The 14,820-nt window shown below is 39.6% G+C and overlaps 1 protein-coding gene across 3 annotated transcripts in view; it reads left to right on the plus strand.

Annotated features, from left to right (window-relative positions):
* Positions 1–14,662, plus strand: part of ACOT11 (acyl-CoA thioesterase 11) — a 48,728-nt gene extending 34,066 nt beyond the window's left edge. For all 3 annotated transcript variants that reach the window (XM_063428136.1, XM_063428138.1, XM_063428137.1), the window contains 8 exons: positions 3,252–3,396; positions 6,678–6,733; positions 8,350–8,416; positions 8,880–8,963; positions 9,763–9,896; positions 11,572–11,703; positions 12,556–12,682; positions 14,128–14,662. In XM_063428136.1, coding sequence (XP_063284206.1) covers positions 3,252–3,396; positions 6,678–6,733; positions 8,350–8,416; positions 8,880–8,963; positions 9,763–9,896; positions 11,572–11,703; positions 12,556–12,682; positions 14,128–14,301 — 919 coding nt within the window. In that variant the 3' untranslated portion in view covers positions 14,302–14,662. The remainder of the gene's footprint in view (positions 1–3,251; positions 3,397–6,677; positions 6,734–8,349; positions 8,417–8,879; positions 8,964–9,762; positions 9,897–11,571; positions 11,704–12,555; positions 12,683–14,127) is intronic.
* The last annotated feature ends 158 nt before the right edge of the window (positions 14,663–14,820 follow it).

Here is a 14,820-nt window from a genome sequence, read left to right on the forward strand (position 1 = left end):
CACCGTTACTCAGATTAACTTGTATGCCCATTATGGGGCAAAACATACTGTACTATATTGGCGAACAGTCTCCCTTTTCATTTTTTCTTACATTGATAATCCTGCTAATTTCGTATTCTTTGAAATCAACTTTACATTGCAGCTAACGTTGCCCTTGATGGTCAACAATACACTGTACACCTTTTTAATACATTTATCACCTATGGATATAGTTACGGTCATTCCACCTTATTCTGTGATTAATTCTTAATTCCATTCAATCTTGCACTCGGTTTTTGGTGCTAATATTACACTACACCGTATATGTGAACATTCTCTCTCCTTACATCATTCATGGCTATATTTATGTTAATCCCCCTTTTTTCCTTCCTAATGGTACTAACCACATGTCCCTTCTCCCTATTGTAGATGCATCCTTTTCCCCATATATTATTAGTAATATCATCATCATCAATGATTTTATTCAAGTATGTAGCTTCTATTTATTACTTCCCACAGAAATCCATAATATTATTATTAATCATTTTTTTCTGTTTATATGTCTAGATTTACCAGTATCATTTCTAGATCTACTCTATATTTATTAACATTGTAATATACATTTTATTTATCTTTTTATTATGTTTTATTAAATTCTGGACAAACTTATAGCAGTTATTTTCTCTGCTCCAAATATTTTCGTCATTGTTCCCTCTCCGTCTGGGAGCTTAGGGGTTAACATTCTCCCCCTTCTTTCCGATGTCACGAAATGGGCAGACCCATCTCCATGATGTCAGACTCATTCACCAATCACACGCATTCTCTGCCAACCAATCATGAGCTACCTGTTCTCTTTTAAACCGAGTGTTTCACACCGACCGGTTCCCTTCTGACGAGCCTGGTCGGGTGAAACGCGCGCATCAAGGGAATTACTATGCGGCTTATCAGATCACGTTAACTATCAGTCTCTATGCTTGCACTCTATTCTCTCCGTATACTTTACTAGTGGGGTTGGATTTAGGTGCCCTTGAAGGCACAGGGAGGCTTTCCACGGATAGTATATTTAGCAGTTTCGGCTCTTTTTCTTATTGCTATTAACTCATCTCTATTTCTCCCCCTGTCATTCTGTGAATGTTTAGCACACCAGTGTTTTTCTTATAATCCTGTGTCTTGCCAGTAACCATTCTAGTTCTACATCTATTTCATATCCAGTACTCTGGTTATCCATTCGAATTTTCATTCTTAGAAAGAGATTACATTACTAAGAAACATTACCCAGTATCATTGACACAATCTACGTGCATTTAATCCTATCGGGCAATGTGACAGCCTTAATTGCTCTGTAGTTCACAGAGACTCATTGCCAGTTTATCCATATACTGAACGGACAGTGTACAAAATTGCCAACACGTACTGATGAACTGTTCAAACGTGCACTTATCTTATCGGGTTAAGTGACAGCCTTATATTGCTCTGTGTTTCGCAGAGACTCACTGTCAGTCTATATACAGACAACGAACGGACAGTGCTAATAATTGGCAACACACACTGATGAATTGTTACATCTTATCACGTATGCCAAGTTATTGAGCCTGCTGTTTGCAGACTTTGTATCAAGGCTTCTTTTCTACTCAGGCATTTTCCTTGATATTACACACACAGGTTTTATATCTTCCACACTCCTAAGGCATCCTATCCTTCCTCCTCCAATACTCCCGGCTTATCATAATTTTTGTGAAACACAGACGAGTGCTCCATGGACAACAAATGGAGTGCAACTTTAGAACTGTTGAATCTCTAGTTATCAAGCCATTTTTCACTTAATTATTTATTTTATTGTAGGGTTTTTCCACTATATTTAGTGTGTTACACTCTGGGAGATTGCCAATTTTTTCGGCAATTTTTAACATCTATATTTTTTCAATAAATTCTTTTTTATTATTAATCCTGATTGGTATCCTTAGCCTCCACTGGTATTATAACTCATAGTACTTCCTATGTGTTTCTAGTACCCTAACATTGGTATACTACCCATTTTCTTTTCCCTTTGTTGTAGAAAGAGGATATTAAAGGCCTAACGGGCAAGATGAAGGCTGTAAAACAGTATTTGGGGGACCTTCGGTTCAGACAGACCACTTTAAAGTCTGGCAAGTAGCGAAACATCAGCGGTTTCAACAGGCTAGAATTCATAGTCCCAGGTTTCTTTGGCTCAGCCCCATTCTTTTCAAAATGTATTGCGTCTCTCCTGGATACCCGTACAAATGCTATATTACAAACTGAAAACGTTTGTGAATTCTCTTGAGGACACACATATTAAGTTTAATCAGTAAACCATGAACTGAAGTCAAAATATTCTAATTCAGCGGCCCATACTAGCCAAGTTGGAAAAATATCTAATGGAATAATTTCGCTAGTTCAGCTACTTTACAGTTGTCTTTTGGCCAGTTATGTTTTGGTATGTTACATAAATTGAAGGACTGTGTGTATAAACTGCTGTGGTTGTAAATACTGTGGTATTAAAGAGACACTATAGTCACCAGAACAACTACAGCTGAATGTAGTTGTCCTGGTGAGTATAGTCAGTCCCTGCAGGCTTTTTGCAATAAACACAGTTTTTTGGTTGTTGTTTTTTTTCAGAGACAAGGCAGTGTACATTGTTCCCTAGGGACACCTCGAGTGGCAGTCATTTAGATAGCCACTAGAGGTGCTTCCTGGGGCAGAACTGCACAGTGTGCAGGACTAACATTCAGTATCTCCACGCTCTGCATGGAGACGTTGAACTTTCCACATAGAGATGCTGATTGACCAAACCTGTGCTTGGCCCTGCCCCCACCCTGCCTCCTTAAAAATTTCAGCCAATGCAATGCGTTTCGTACGGGAACGCATTGGATTGGCCAAGATCATCAATTTTGATGTCGGTCAAGAAGGCGGATCGGGGGCAAGGCCAGTGTCGGCAGACCCATGCGGTGCTGGAATAAAAGTACGTTTTCTTACCTTTTAAGTGGGAGCAACACACGTAAATGGTGTTTTTAACACTATAGGGTCAGGAATACACATTTGTGTAAAGTGCCATAGTACAAATCTAGCACAACCGTACATTGGTAAAAGTCCATATGGACTACATATGTGAATGTAATGTATGTTCATTAATCTGGAAATGAAATATTGGTTTAGTAAACTGTACGGTGTGTGTGTGTATATAATCTTTATTTATTCAACAATTTATGGATGAAGGTTCGGGAATTAACATTTTCTTTGTGTCTGTATTGCAGTATGGAAGTCGGGGTCTGTGTGGAGGCCTTTTGCCATGAGATGAATGTTCCAAGGAGACATATAAATAGTGCTTTCATGACCTTCGTAGTTCTCAATGAAAAAGATCACCTGTGTGTATTACCACGTATCAAGCCAGAGTCAGGGGTAGGTAATCTTCTTTGTAATGAACCTCTTTATAATCCATCCCATTCACAGGGCAAGCACAATCCATTCTATAGTCACAGACCATGACAATATGATCAAATACACCTCTACCAGATTTCTATATATTTTTATTTTTTTTATGAATGTGTAAAATAGTAAATTAAGCCAAATCCACGTGGTGCTTTGAGCTCTCCATCCAATCCATCTTCCAACTTCTTATTATTGTCATTGTAACAGGTAAGTGTGGATTCTCTCAATCCCCCTTCTCTAAGTCTCTTCTGTCTCTCCTAAGCAGTGCTGAGTGCTACATAACTGTGCTAAAAGGAATGGACTATGATTTACTGTCTATAATTAAATATCATTTTTTTTTTAGTAAATTCTATGGGGAAGCTGGGCAGTTTTTATTTTGTTTGTGGGTTTTTTTTCAGCAGACTTTGCTGTGTCAAAATATAAAATTTGTGGGGGGCGGAGCCTGACAGCCGAGGCAGCCAGACGTGCTCTGTAAGAGCTCCTGCTTCTGGCCCGAAGTAATTGAGTTTTAAGCCCGGGCTATCCAGCGATCAAGCTGCAAAAAGCACGCATCTTGCTAAAGGGTCCTTGATGCACCGGAGGATACCCGCTGTGAGCCTGTCCGGCCCTGGTCCATTCTGGTAGCGGCTTGCGGCCTACACAAGCCTGAGCTGGGGGAGACGGCTGCTCTCCTAGCTCCTCGGAAGAACGGAACAGACTCGGGAATAAAACAAATCTTTCCCCCCCTCCCCTCTGGACCGGTGGGGGTTATCCCGGTATCCACTGGCTGAAGCCTATACCGACCCTAAGCGACTATCACCCCACGACTTCTGATCGCGGCTGACTAATCTAAGATGGCAGCCATGCCTCTGCCCCGCCAACCAAGCCTGAAACAGCCGATGGAGCCACGAGGAGGGGCCGACGAACTGGTGCTGGAGCGCTTGGATGCGATCTTTACTAACTTCTGGGCCAAGTTGGCGGCTCGTATCACAGTGACACAAAACCGACCTCCTGAGGGAGAGCAGCCCAAAGAGCTACCCTATAAGCTTTCGGAAAGCCCAGCAGCTCCCGGGGGCCACCCTGCTGCACACAGCGGCAAGAACAAACATCCCCCCGCATGACTACCAAAAGGAGAAGGCACAAGAAACCACAGTGGCGGGCAACACTTTACCGAAAAGCCCAGCAGCATGGACCTTTCTACCCACCTCGACCACAGAGCTCCAGACTCACCCGTCAGGGGCAGCGCGACCCAGAGAGAGTCCCCTTAAGCCACACGGCAGACGAGACCAACGGCACACGGAGGACACACCTGCTCCTACCGCTGCACCACACACAGAGAGAGCAGGTGGGGGAAACAGAGACTGGTATCAGGCGTCCTCACAGTACTTGGACTTTAAGTGGCATAGGCTAAACGCCATACACAGACTCACACCAGACCCAGTATAACGGGTATCAGCCAGTTATATTCTACCAACATGATTTAACGTTGATTATATTCCTTTTTCTTTTTGTTGTTTGTTTATTTAATATTCATTTATATATTGCCCATGTTGCCCTGAGTACACGCTGTTCGGGGAATGTACCCTGCCATTGGTAGGCATTGGGTGAGCTGAGCTCATGGACTGGGACTTACAAAAGGCATACGACCACTCACCTTCTCTCTCGTCACGGTATCTGCGGACATAACACTTTAACGGTGACTTCATCCTGTGCCAGTAGCTTTAATAGGCATGATTGATTTACGTTGCATTTGTAATGTTTCTAAAGCTCACAGTACTTAGCATGAATGTAGTTCAGCATGTCCATCCATATATTTTATAATTTATCAGATAGTCCCCGTCATGCATGATCTTTCGTTATACTCATGGTTTCTGGCCTATTTACACACAGGTCTTAGTTTACAATCAGCAGCTGCTACCGGTGGCATCACTCTCTAATGCAGGATATTACACGACCACAGCGGGCACTTACCCAGCACTGCTCCCTGTACGCAGTGCCCTAACTTAGCATAGCACATTAGTGCCAACCAGCCTACCAAGCAGACCTTCTTTATAACCCTGCAACATATGACAGCAATTCCAAGACTACACATCTCTCACTGCTTACTCTCCTACGTTGTATTTAAAGCTTTAACATGCACGTTCTCTTGTTTAATACTACCTTTTAAAAATTGTGCTGATTTTCTAATGCCATACATCTGTTTTACTATGTTGAAATAACTGAGCCTGTTTCTGTTGATGTGGCATTACAGGCATCATTGTATTCATCTGCACAACAAAAATAAAGAATATAAAAAAAATATATATATATATAAAATGTGTGTTTGAATAAATGCTCATCCAGAATTTAAAAAAGAAAATACATTTTTATAAAATCTATAAGAACATGCACAAGTACTTTACATGTTGAAACATTGCCTGGAAGTATTAAATAAACCACATCACAGAAGAAGCGATGCTTCTTTTATTTATTTTACGCTACTTTGCTGGTGTGATAACTCCTTGTTTCTCACCCCAGTGAACCATATCGGAATGTTTACTTGGGTGAACTTGTACCTCCACGGCAGTTCAGTGTCCTTTGCTTCCCCCATGGTGCTTCATGGGTTCATTTCTTCTTGGGTATCTCCTGAGAAATGCCGAGACACGCGAGCTTGGACTATGTACTGCGGGAGATAAGCTAATTTACATAGTATGCTCTCTGGCTGTGCTCTGACAACCTGGCATTCCTTTCAATGAAAAAAATAAAAGCGTTTAAAGATTTTTTTTTTTAGGAAAAAAATGCACAAACCATTATATAGTTTTGCATAAATCTTACAGTCCCACGTATCTTTAAAACTCCAGACCTTGCTGCAAAAAATGCTATGTATGATTGTAGAGCATTACAATGTTTATTAAAAATAGAACACTGTTTTTAACCTGACTCTACAGATAAAACGCATTGATTTATGTGTTTCAAATATGCAAAAAGAAGCCCCAATCTCTGCTATATTTACTCAGGAACAAACAAAAGTCCATAATTGAGAGAAGACAATTCCGCAGGTAAATACATCCCAGTGTAACCCACAGGAGTGTCAGTACATTAACATTAATACATTATGACCCCTGGCAAATAAACTGCAAATGCCTCTGTGCTGCAGTGTTAAATACATGGCGGTTCTCACTCTGGTACATAGAATTTAAGGTTTGAGTGCTCTCATTTTGTAAGGCAGTCAGTAGGCTGTCCGACTAATCTGTGGATATATTATGTTCTGGATAATAATGTATTTTTAATAGGACGGACTAAGACGCTACAATGAAGCAAATGCTCGCAGGAAAATCAGACTTGATCGGTGAGTGGCATTTTAGGTTGTTGTTGTTTGAATATACCTGAAATGTAAATGTCTGTGTCATCACAATGCTTAGCATTTTCATAATGTTTATTTGAAGCTCCCTATAGCATGTCTGGAATATGATATTCTGATAATATTATATTCTGTCTTCTCAATGAGAATCCTAATTCATGGAAATATGAGAATAGGTGTCTAGCGGCAGTGAAGCGGTTAAGGGTGTGTATTGCAAAGTAGGTTTAAATGAACACAAAGAGTTGGATCACACTTTCATTGGAAATTGGAAATATATCACAATTCAAAGTGGATTGGTGTAAAAGGTCAAAGTTTATTTCCGGTGTAAAGAGTTTAAAAAAAAAAAAAAAAAAAACGTGAGAGAGGGCAATCAACCTGAACTTCAAATAAAAAATAGGGGTAGGACACAATTTAACAAGATACTTTCTCTGGAGCTCACCCCTGTCTCCGGTCCTGCAAGGATAAATCTTATTATTATATGCCTTTTGTGTGCATCATTATGGAATGAATATATATAGAACCCTTTTTATTTATTTTTGCTGTATGGGGGTTACATAGCTGAAAAGAGACTTGCGTCCATCAAGTTCAGCCTTCCTCACATATGTTTTTGCTGTTGATCCAAAAAAAGTCCTCTTTGGTCAGAACCAGCGCTTGTCTGTTACGACCGTCTGCAATTTGAAGGCCTACAACCATCTCACAGTGCATTTTTGAGATGCTCCGTGCTTGCTCGTGATTCCAGGTTTTGCGAACACTCGCTCACTTTTGATAACTAATGCTTCTGACCGAACAGGAATTAATGATGGCTGCCCCCATAGTGCAAACGTAGGTCAGGAGATGCAGTGAAAAAGTAATTACCGTATGCTTTACAAAATGATAGGCTATAATGTATACAAACTTTCATTTGCAATTTTATGTTTTCCTTCAAAGGGTTACGCTAACCCTTATAAAGATATATTGTTAAAAAAACATTTTTTTTTTTAAAAGTCCCCTTTCAGCATTACTCTCAGCATTAAACAGATGGAATCAGGAGGTGGGAGTGCAGTGACATTAGGCAGCCACTAGAGGCAGTTTTGCAGCACTAAGGGCAATAGGGACACTGTACCCAGATCACTTCAATGAGCTGAAGTGTTCTGGATGCCTATAGTGTCCCTTTCATCTGTTCACTCCCTTTTAATATTATTATAACAATCTTTAAATAATTTAGCAAAAAAAAAAAAAAAAAGAAAACATTATTTACTTCTATAATATGATATTCAGCATTGTATGAGGACTGGAGCTCCCAGACAGTCTCAGTTAACACAGCTAATCCTGCCATTCTCAGGATTGGTAATACTTGCTTTATTCCCACTCTACCCTGCCATATATCCAAGTTCTGATCAAATGATCGTTACCACCACTTCTAAAGGCTATTTAATGGATTTACTGCATTTCTTTACTGAGTTAGAACTTTGGCTAACCATAAAGTAGATAAGCCGAACTTCATACAAGTACCAGAAAATGGTCAGATAACTTTGTGTCTGTTAGTTGACCAAGTATGGTGATGCTTTACCGCGAGCAACCTTTATCTGTCATTTCTACAAATGTTATTAATCTTGTTCCAACAGTAAATATGTTATTTCCTGTAATCCGTCTGAGGTTCCGCTGTCTGTCCCTTGGGATCCAAGTAATCAGGTAAATCCAGAAACCATCGCTAGACTCCAAACCTTGATTTTATTAACCGTGTAAAAGGTTTGGTGGGTGGATGAGTTTGTATGTATTTATATACACAAAGTCTAGTATTTATTAAAGGCTACACAAATTAATTAGACCACTAAGAGTACTAGAAATTTAAGCAGTTGTAGCAGTAACTGCTATTTGGGTCACTTGCTTCAACCCATGATTTGTGTTGATGGGAAAAGAAAAGGTACTGCTAAAATCCAGTTTGAAATCATGATAATTCATACCTTGTTCAATAACACTGTTAGACAGGAATCCATTTTTTTATATCTGTTATTGTTGTAAAATAATATTTACGTAAGAGAACCTTTAGTTCTATTTTGTATTTTTCTATCTAATTGTATCCTGCTGTAAAACCATTCCATCAGCTCTGTACACCCGCATTCTCAGAGCTGTGTTGCTGAATTTTGTTTTACAGGTCTATCTCAGTTACAATAATGTATCTTCTCTGAAGATGTTGGTGTCCAAAGCCCAGTGGGCCCTAGCTTCCGAAATAAACCAGGTAAGGAAGATTATATTAAGCTACACACATTTCTAAGCGAGTCTAAATTGATTAATGTCTTGTGCTGATCCACAGTTCTTGTTCATGGGGTTTCATATAATAAAAATATTAAATGATTTAACCGGTGCAGGTATAGTCCTGTGGTCTAGATGTTTTTACAACCTTAATATTGGTAAAGCTAGTTGACTTTGGTGTGAATGGAACCTGTGACCTCGACATATTGTAAGTGGAATCTCCTCTCCTGCTGTCTCATTATTTTTTTAATATTGCCCAACTTTTACTATAAGGGGTATTTAATATCAGTGCCAGGAAAACCAAGGCTGTTTCATATGTCACCATTTTTTTAGTAGCCATTAAGCATTATTGTTGGCCTTATTCAGTGCGGAACACAGAGAATGGCAACAATATTAGACATTCTATTTCTGGACATATTTTAATTCCTCTGCATCCTTCCTGTGATGGGCATGATTTACTTATAACTAGGCTTAAATGAACCATCACAGACTAGAAGCCAGAAATTCTCATATACAGCTCCTTTTCTAGTCTGGCTGTTATAGCTTAGCTTTTGTAGTTCAGTTTTCAGTCCATAACAAGTAATTGTTCAATGAATAAACTACATTATTTAACGTGATGAACAAAAATTAGTTTTAGCCAAGTTGCCCAAATCTTTAGTTTCTTTCACTAAAGGTAAAAATAAAACCTTGACCAATAAACATAATCAATATTTGAATATATATTTATATTAAGAAGTCAGCAGTGATCTGCAAGTGTTGATCCATTGTCCTTGTCTGTCATGTAGGTCCATCTATACACCTTGGAGGACAATGGCTTCCTGTCTTTCAAGGTTGAAATAAATGTGTCCATTGATGCCCAACAAGCCTTTAATCTGCTTTCTGATCTGCGTCGCAGAAACACATGGGATCGCTATTACAAGTAAGTTCTCCCAAAAGTGTTATCCAAACAGATGCCAGTCTTTGGGCCTGGGAACTGCTTTCTGGAAAAGAGGGCATCAGTTAGCTAATTTGTTAAAATGTTTTATTTTGCTTTTGAACTTCTGACAGCTATGCTGCTCGCTGCAATGGTAGGGAATAGGGTGCAAGAGGGTACATGGGCAGTGTTTAGCTATTTAAGGGTTGAAATGTATAGTGTAAAGAGTCAGAGAAGAAGCCAGTCAACTTTGTTTATTTTACTCTGTCCACATGCTCTCCAGTCTCCTCCTTTAGAGCCCATACCCAGCTGCAGGATGCCAACATGGGCTGTCAGTATGGCCATCGGTCCATATACCTGTTAACAGCCACAACTGGGACCCTATGCAGACCCCACCCCCTATACCTGTTAACATTCTCCTGGACTTGTCCCAGATTTGTGAATGTCATTGCATCATTTATCAGTCTTTGTGCCTGGCTAGCACTATGGGAGATGTGGCCACCGTACATGACTGCCAGTATCCTGATTTCATGCTAGATCAACCTATGTGTGGTGTTGATTGGAACCTGCCTGATAAACTCCATCTGGAAATCCAGGGCGTGTTAGGCCATCGTAATATTCAGGAGACTCTGAACAATAAAAACACAGGAGCAATGATTTATTCGCATTTCTAAACCCTATGAAATGCAGCATTATTTTAAACCAGTAAATGCACCTAGCTGTGATTGGTGATATCTTCTACAAACCTCCTTACATATAGGCTTAGACAGATCCTGTTTGTACTGTGCATTGTGCGACCTAACCCTATCAAGAATTGAATCCAATTAATTTGTTTCAATATTAAGAGCTGCTATAAGAAACTTATCATTTATTGAGTATCTCTTATTGCTGAGTGTTTGACTAAGCACTATATGTACTTTTATGAATATGACTTGTTGTTAAAAGGACACTATAGTCACCAGAACAACTACAGTTTAATGTAGTTGTTATGGTGAGTATAATCATTGCCTTCAGGCATTTTTATGCCATCACTGGTTTACATTGCCCCTAAGGACACCTCCAAATGGCCACTACTCAGATGGCCACTGGAGGTGCTTCCTGGCTCAGCGCTGCACAGTAGGCAGCACTGCAGTTCAGCGTCTCCACACTCTGCATGGGGACTCTGAATTTCCTCATAGAGATGCATTGATTTAATGCATATCTATGAGGAGGTGCTGATTGGTTGAAATGGTGTTTGGAATTTTATTACAGGTTGTTGTATGGTATTTAACCCATTATTGAGGGAGAATGCTACTGTCACATATGATAATTTGGATATATTTCCTCTCGATTGCTACTTCAGTCACTTATTGGCTTTTGATTGATGCATTTCTTTACATAGTAATCTGTCTCATGAAGGCAGGTGTTCTGCATCTCCGATAACTTAATTTTGTAACTATTAACTTATGGTTTGTTTTTATCTTTCATCGTTTTCTTTTGCATTCTAGCCCAAGGTTATTAAAAGTTTCTTCAACTTTGCTATTTTTGAATTTTTTTTAAATGCAGTTCCCTCCTCAATTCTCCGTGATTCTGCAATCTCCTCCGATGCAGACCTGGATTATTTTGATTTGTCATTTCTGTGCTTTTTTCAGCCTGTTTGCATAATTATCCACAAAATAAAAGTAGTATATTTCTTCCTTAGAGAATGTCATCTCTTACAACAAGTGAACGAAGATGATGCAATTTACCATGTGGTCAGCACAGTGCGTTCTGCGGAGAACAAACTGCAGGATTTTATCATCCTGGCGTCCCGGAGACAGCCCTGCGACGTTGGGTAAAGCGAGACTAATTTAATGACTGAGTATATAACCTAAAATCTGATTCATGGTGAAGGGTTTATTGCATTTTCTGATGGATGAATGATTTGATTGATAAGCAAGACCTGAGCTATGTTCACTTTATACGTTTGTCTCTTTTGGTGGTTTTCCCTCTTCATTTCCCAAGTTTTATAAGAAGGTAAGTGGGGAATATGTAGCATACTATATCTTCCTCTATTCCTAATTTGTAGATCGCGCCAACCTATTCCTTTACAATATTATAAAAGGGGGAAATGTAACAATAAATGAGACCATTACAAAATGTTGCAGGAACAATAGGTTGACGAGGGCACTGTTCAAACGAGCTTACAGTCTATGAATAAATATAATCTTCTTGCAAGCATAATCAGATCTGGGCGAAATAAGCTGGCCAATTGTCCTTGCTGTGGCAAGATGACGCAAAGAAGTACATTTTACTTGTCACTTTCCGAAATGGCCAGTTAGTTCAAAAGTTAAATATTTTGTAGAAAGCGTATACAGTCTTTCAGTGTCTGCAGAATGTGTCTTTAACACGCTGCAGACATCAGCCCAAACTCTCCGAAATGTCAGTGAGGCTTTGTGTGTGTGTGTTTTCTCAAGTGGCTTATGCATTTTTTGGATTATGTTGTAGACGGGGACGCATTTGGACTTTCTTCTGAAGATCTGCAGATTACATAAGACTGTATAATGTGCAGAAGCTAAGGTTTAGACCAGGGGTCCTGTAGTTCAGCAACATCTGGGGGGCCGGAGTTTGAGGACCCCTGGTTTGTCCCCAGAAAGTCTGCATGAAAACACTAATTAAAACCTCTTCACACTGCTTTACCATACAGGGATCCTTATGTTATAGCCTTCCGTTCCGTAACGCTCAAAACTCATCAACCGTCTGAGGAGTACACCCGCAGTGAGACGCTTTGTTCTGGGTTCTGCATCTGGCCCCAGGAAGGACATGTAACAAAGGTAACACATTAACTAAATCTTTGTTGTTTTGTGACACTGAAAATTCATGTCTTTTCTGTGTATAAATTCAATCAACAAATCTCACAATGAATGTGCATACACAGGAGGTAGATATATACCACCCTGTGTGTTGTTTTGCACCATTTTAATAATTTGCAAACAAAAATGAATTCTATTCTTAATATCATATTTTGGAGATTTATAGTGTTGTGTCGAAAGGAAAGGACTTAACAATAAACGGTTCCATCTGGTTCCAATAATCCCTATGGTGATTACTTTTTAGTACTTTGCATTCTTTTTCAGAAAAGGGTACTTTGAAAGGTCTCCTCCATTGCATACTCTGCTTTAACTTCTTTATTAAAATTTGGGGGAATTTGTTTCTGGGGGGTTTTCCCGACCATTAAATAAATAATCTGATTTAGTTGTAGCTATCCATGCTAAGCAGAAAAATACATTTACACGGCTTCTAAAATGAAAGACTCCGATTCTGGCTTTTCTGCAAATATCTAGGTAGGGATGAGGGTAAAGTAATCTTTCTGTAAAAATACTATGATAATATGTAATTATGAAATTGTATTTCATGGCATTGAAAGTGGTGTGAAAAGGTTTAACAGTGCTACGGGTGGAAACTTGGCTAGATGTTTTAAAGCTACGTCAGACGTCACTTGTCAGACACAAGTTAGCTATAGGTTGTGTAATTTAATTTTTTTTAAACCTCCCTAGTTTTAATTTTAATTTTGTAAAGCATGTCTGGCTGTTCGGATCTCCTTGCCCAGCCCTGCAATTTCTCACTTCATTGAGGGAGCATCATGGTCTGTAGCAATATCATTGAGGGTACCCTCATCATGTTCCTCCAGCACTTCTTGGTGATTTAGAGTGCCACAGTCAGTGCTCTGAGTCATTGAGTGAGTGTCAGAACCATTACAGACAATGGAGCTTCCCCACTGAATCACCAGGGATCCTGTTTATCCACCACTGGAAAGGTAAGCTAGGGGTGGGAGGTGAAGCGCAAAACATACACACACCACTCGGCCATACTCAGACACACACACACACGCTCTCACACAACACTCTGTCAACACGCACTGCTCACTGTAACAGAGCACTAAAATCAGGGGAAATTGGTTCTGATATTGTGTCCCTTTTAACAGAAAAAAAACAAGTCTCAAACTGTAAATTAGTGATTCAAAGTTGGTGTTAAGTGGCAGTGGCTACCGAATGCAGAATCAACTGAATTGGCCCCGCTAATGCTAGTGCGATTCAGTTGATTCTGAATTCGGCTTTACTATGCTGCAGAAATTCGAAAGGACACCGAATCGGTCGAAATTCAGACCGCCCTGAATCTCCAAGTTTATTAAATACCATGTTTCATTTTACATGTTTTTCTGGTTTCATAGATGCAGACTTTTTGATGCTGATTTGGATTTGTTTTTATTATCTCCCAGATTTCTTACTATAACCAGTTTACTCCGGGAGTGGTTTCGTATTTGACAACGAACATTGCTGGACTGTCATCTGATTTCTCCACCACCTACAAAGCCTGTGAACAGTTCCTTATTGAGAACACAAGGATGTCTTCAGTGGAAATTAAATCACCAACTCCCAAGGACCCTCTGTAAATGAACACTAAAATTATATTTTGTAGGTAGGCTGCAAAATTCTGCAACAAAACAATAATTTGTGTGTACATAAAACCAGCGTAGCAAATGATCTCACTCGTGCACAGCTGCACCACGCAGTCACCTAGAGGGATCTGTGAAAATCTTCCAGAACTCTAACAAACGTTGTAACCAAGATGATCATCTCATTACATCTCAGCATAATGTATCAAAGTAATCAGCAGAACAATAGGAATGCTGCTAACAAAGCTTAGTTGTGTTGGATGTGTAAAATGAAATACTCAGAAGTGCAATATATATATCTTCCTTTTTTTGTGATAGAATGTTTTTCCTTGATGATACTGTAGCTAAGGTGACTCAACCCTCCCCCCCCCCCCACACCCCACCTCTCTTCCCAACCGCACCCCTCTCCCCAACCCCTTTTTAGGTCTGTTTTGTAGAATCCATACTGTGAGGCTTCTTTGAAATCACTGTAGGGACAGCTTTGTCTCTGTATTTTTCATACACCTGACACTTCTA

Source organism: Pelobates fuscus, chromosome 7 (assembly GCF_036172605.1).
Source record: "Pelobates fuscus isolate aPelFus1 chromosome 7, aPelFus1.pri, whole genome shotgun sequence".
Taxonomy (NCBI): domain Eukaryota; kingdom Metazoa; phylum Chordata; class Amphibia; order Anura; family Pelobatidae; genus Pelobates; species Pelobates fuscus.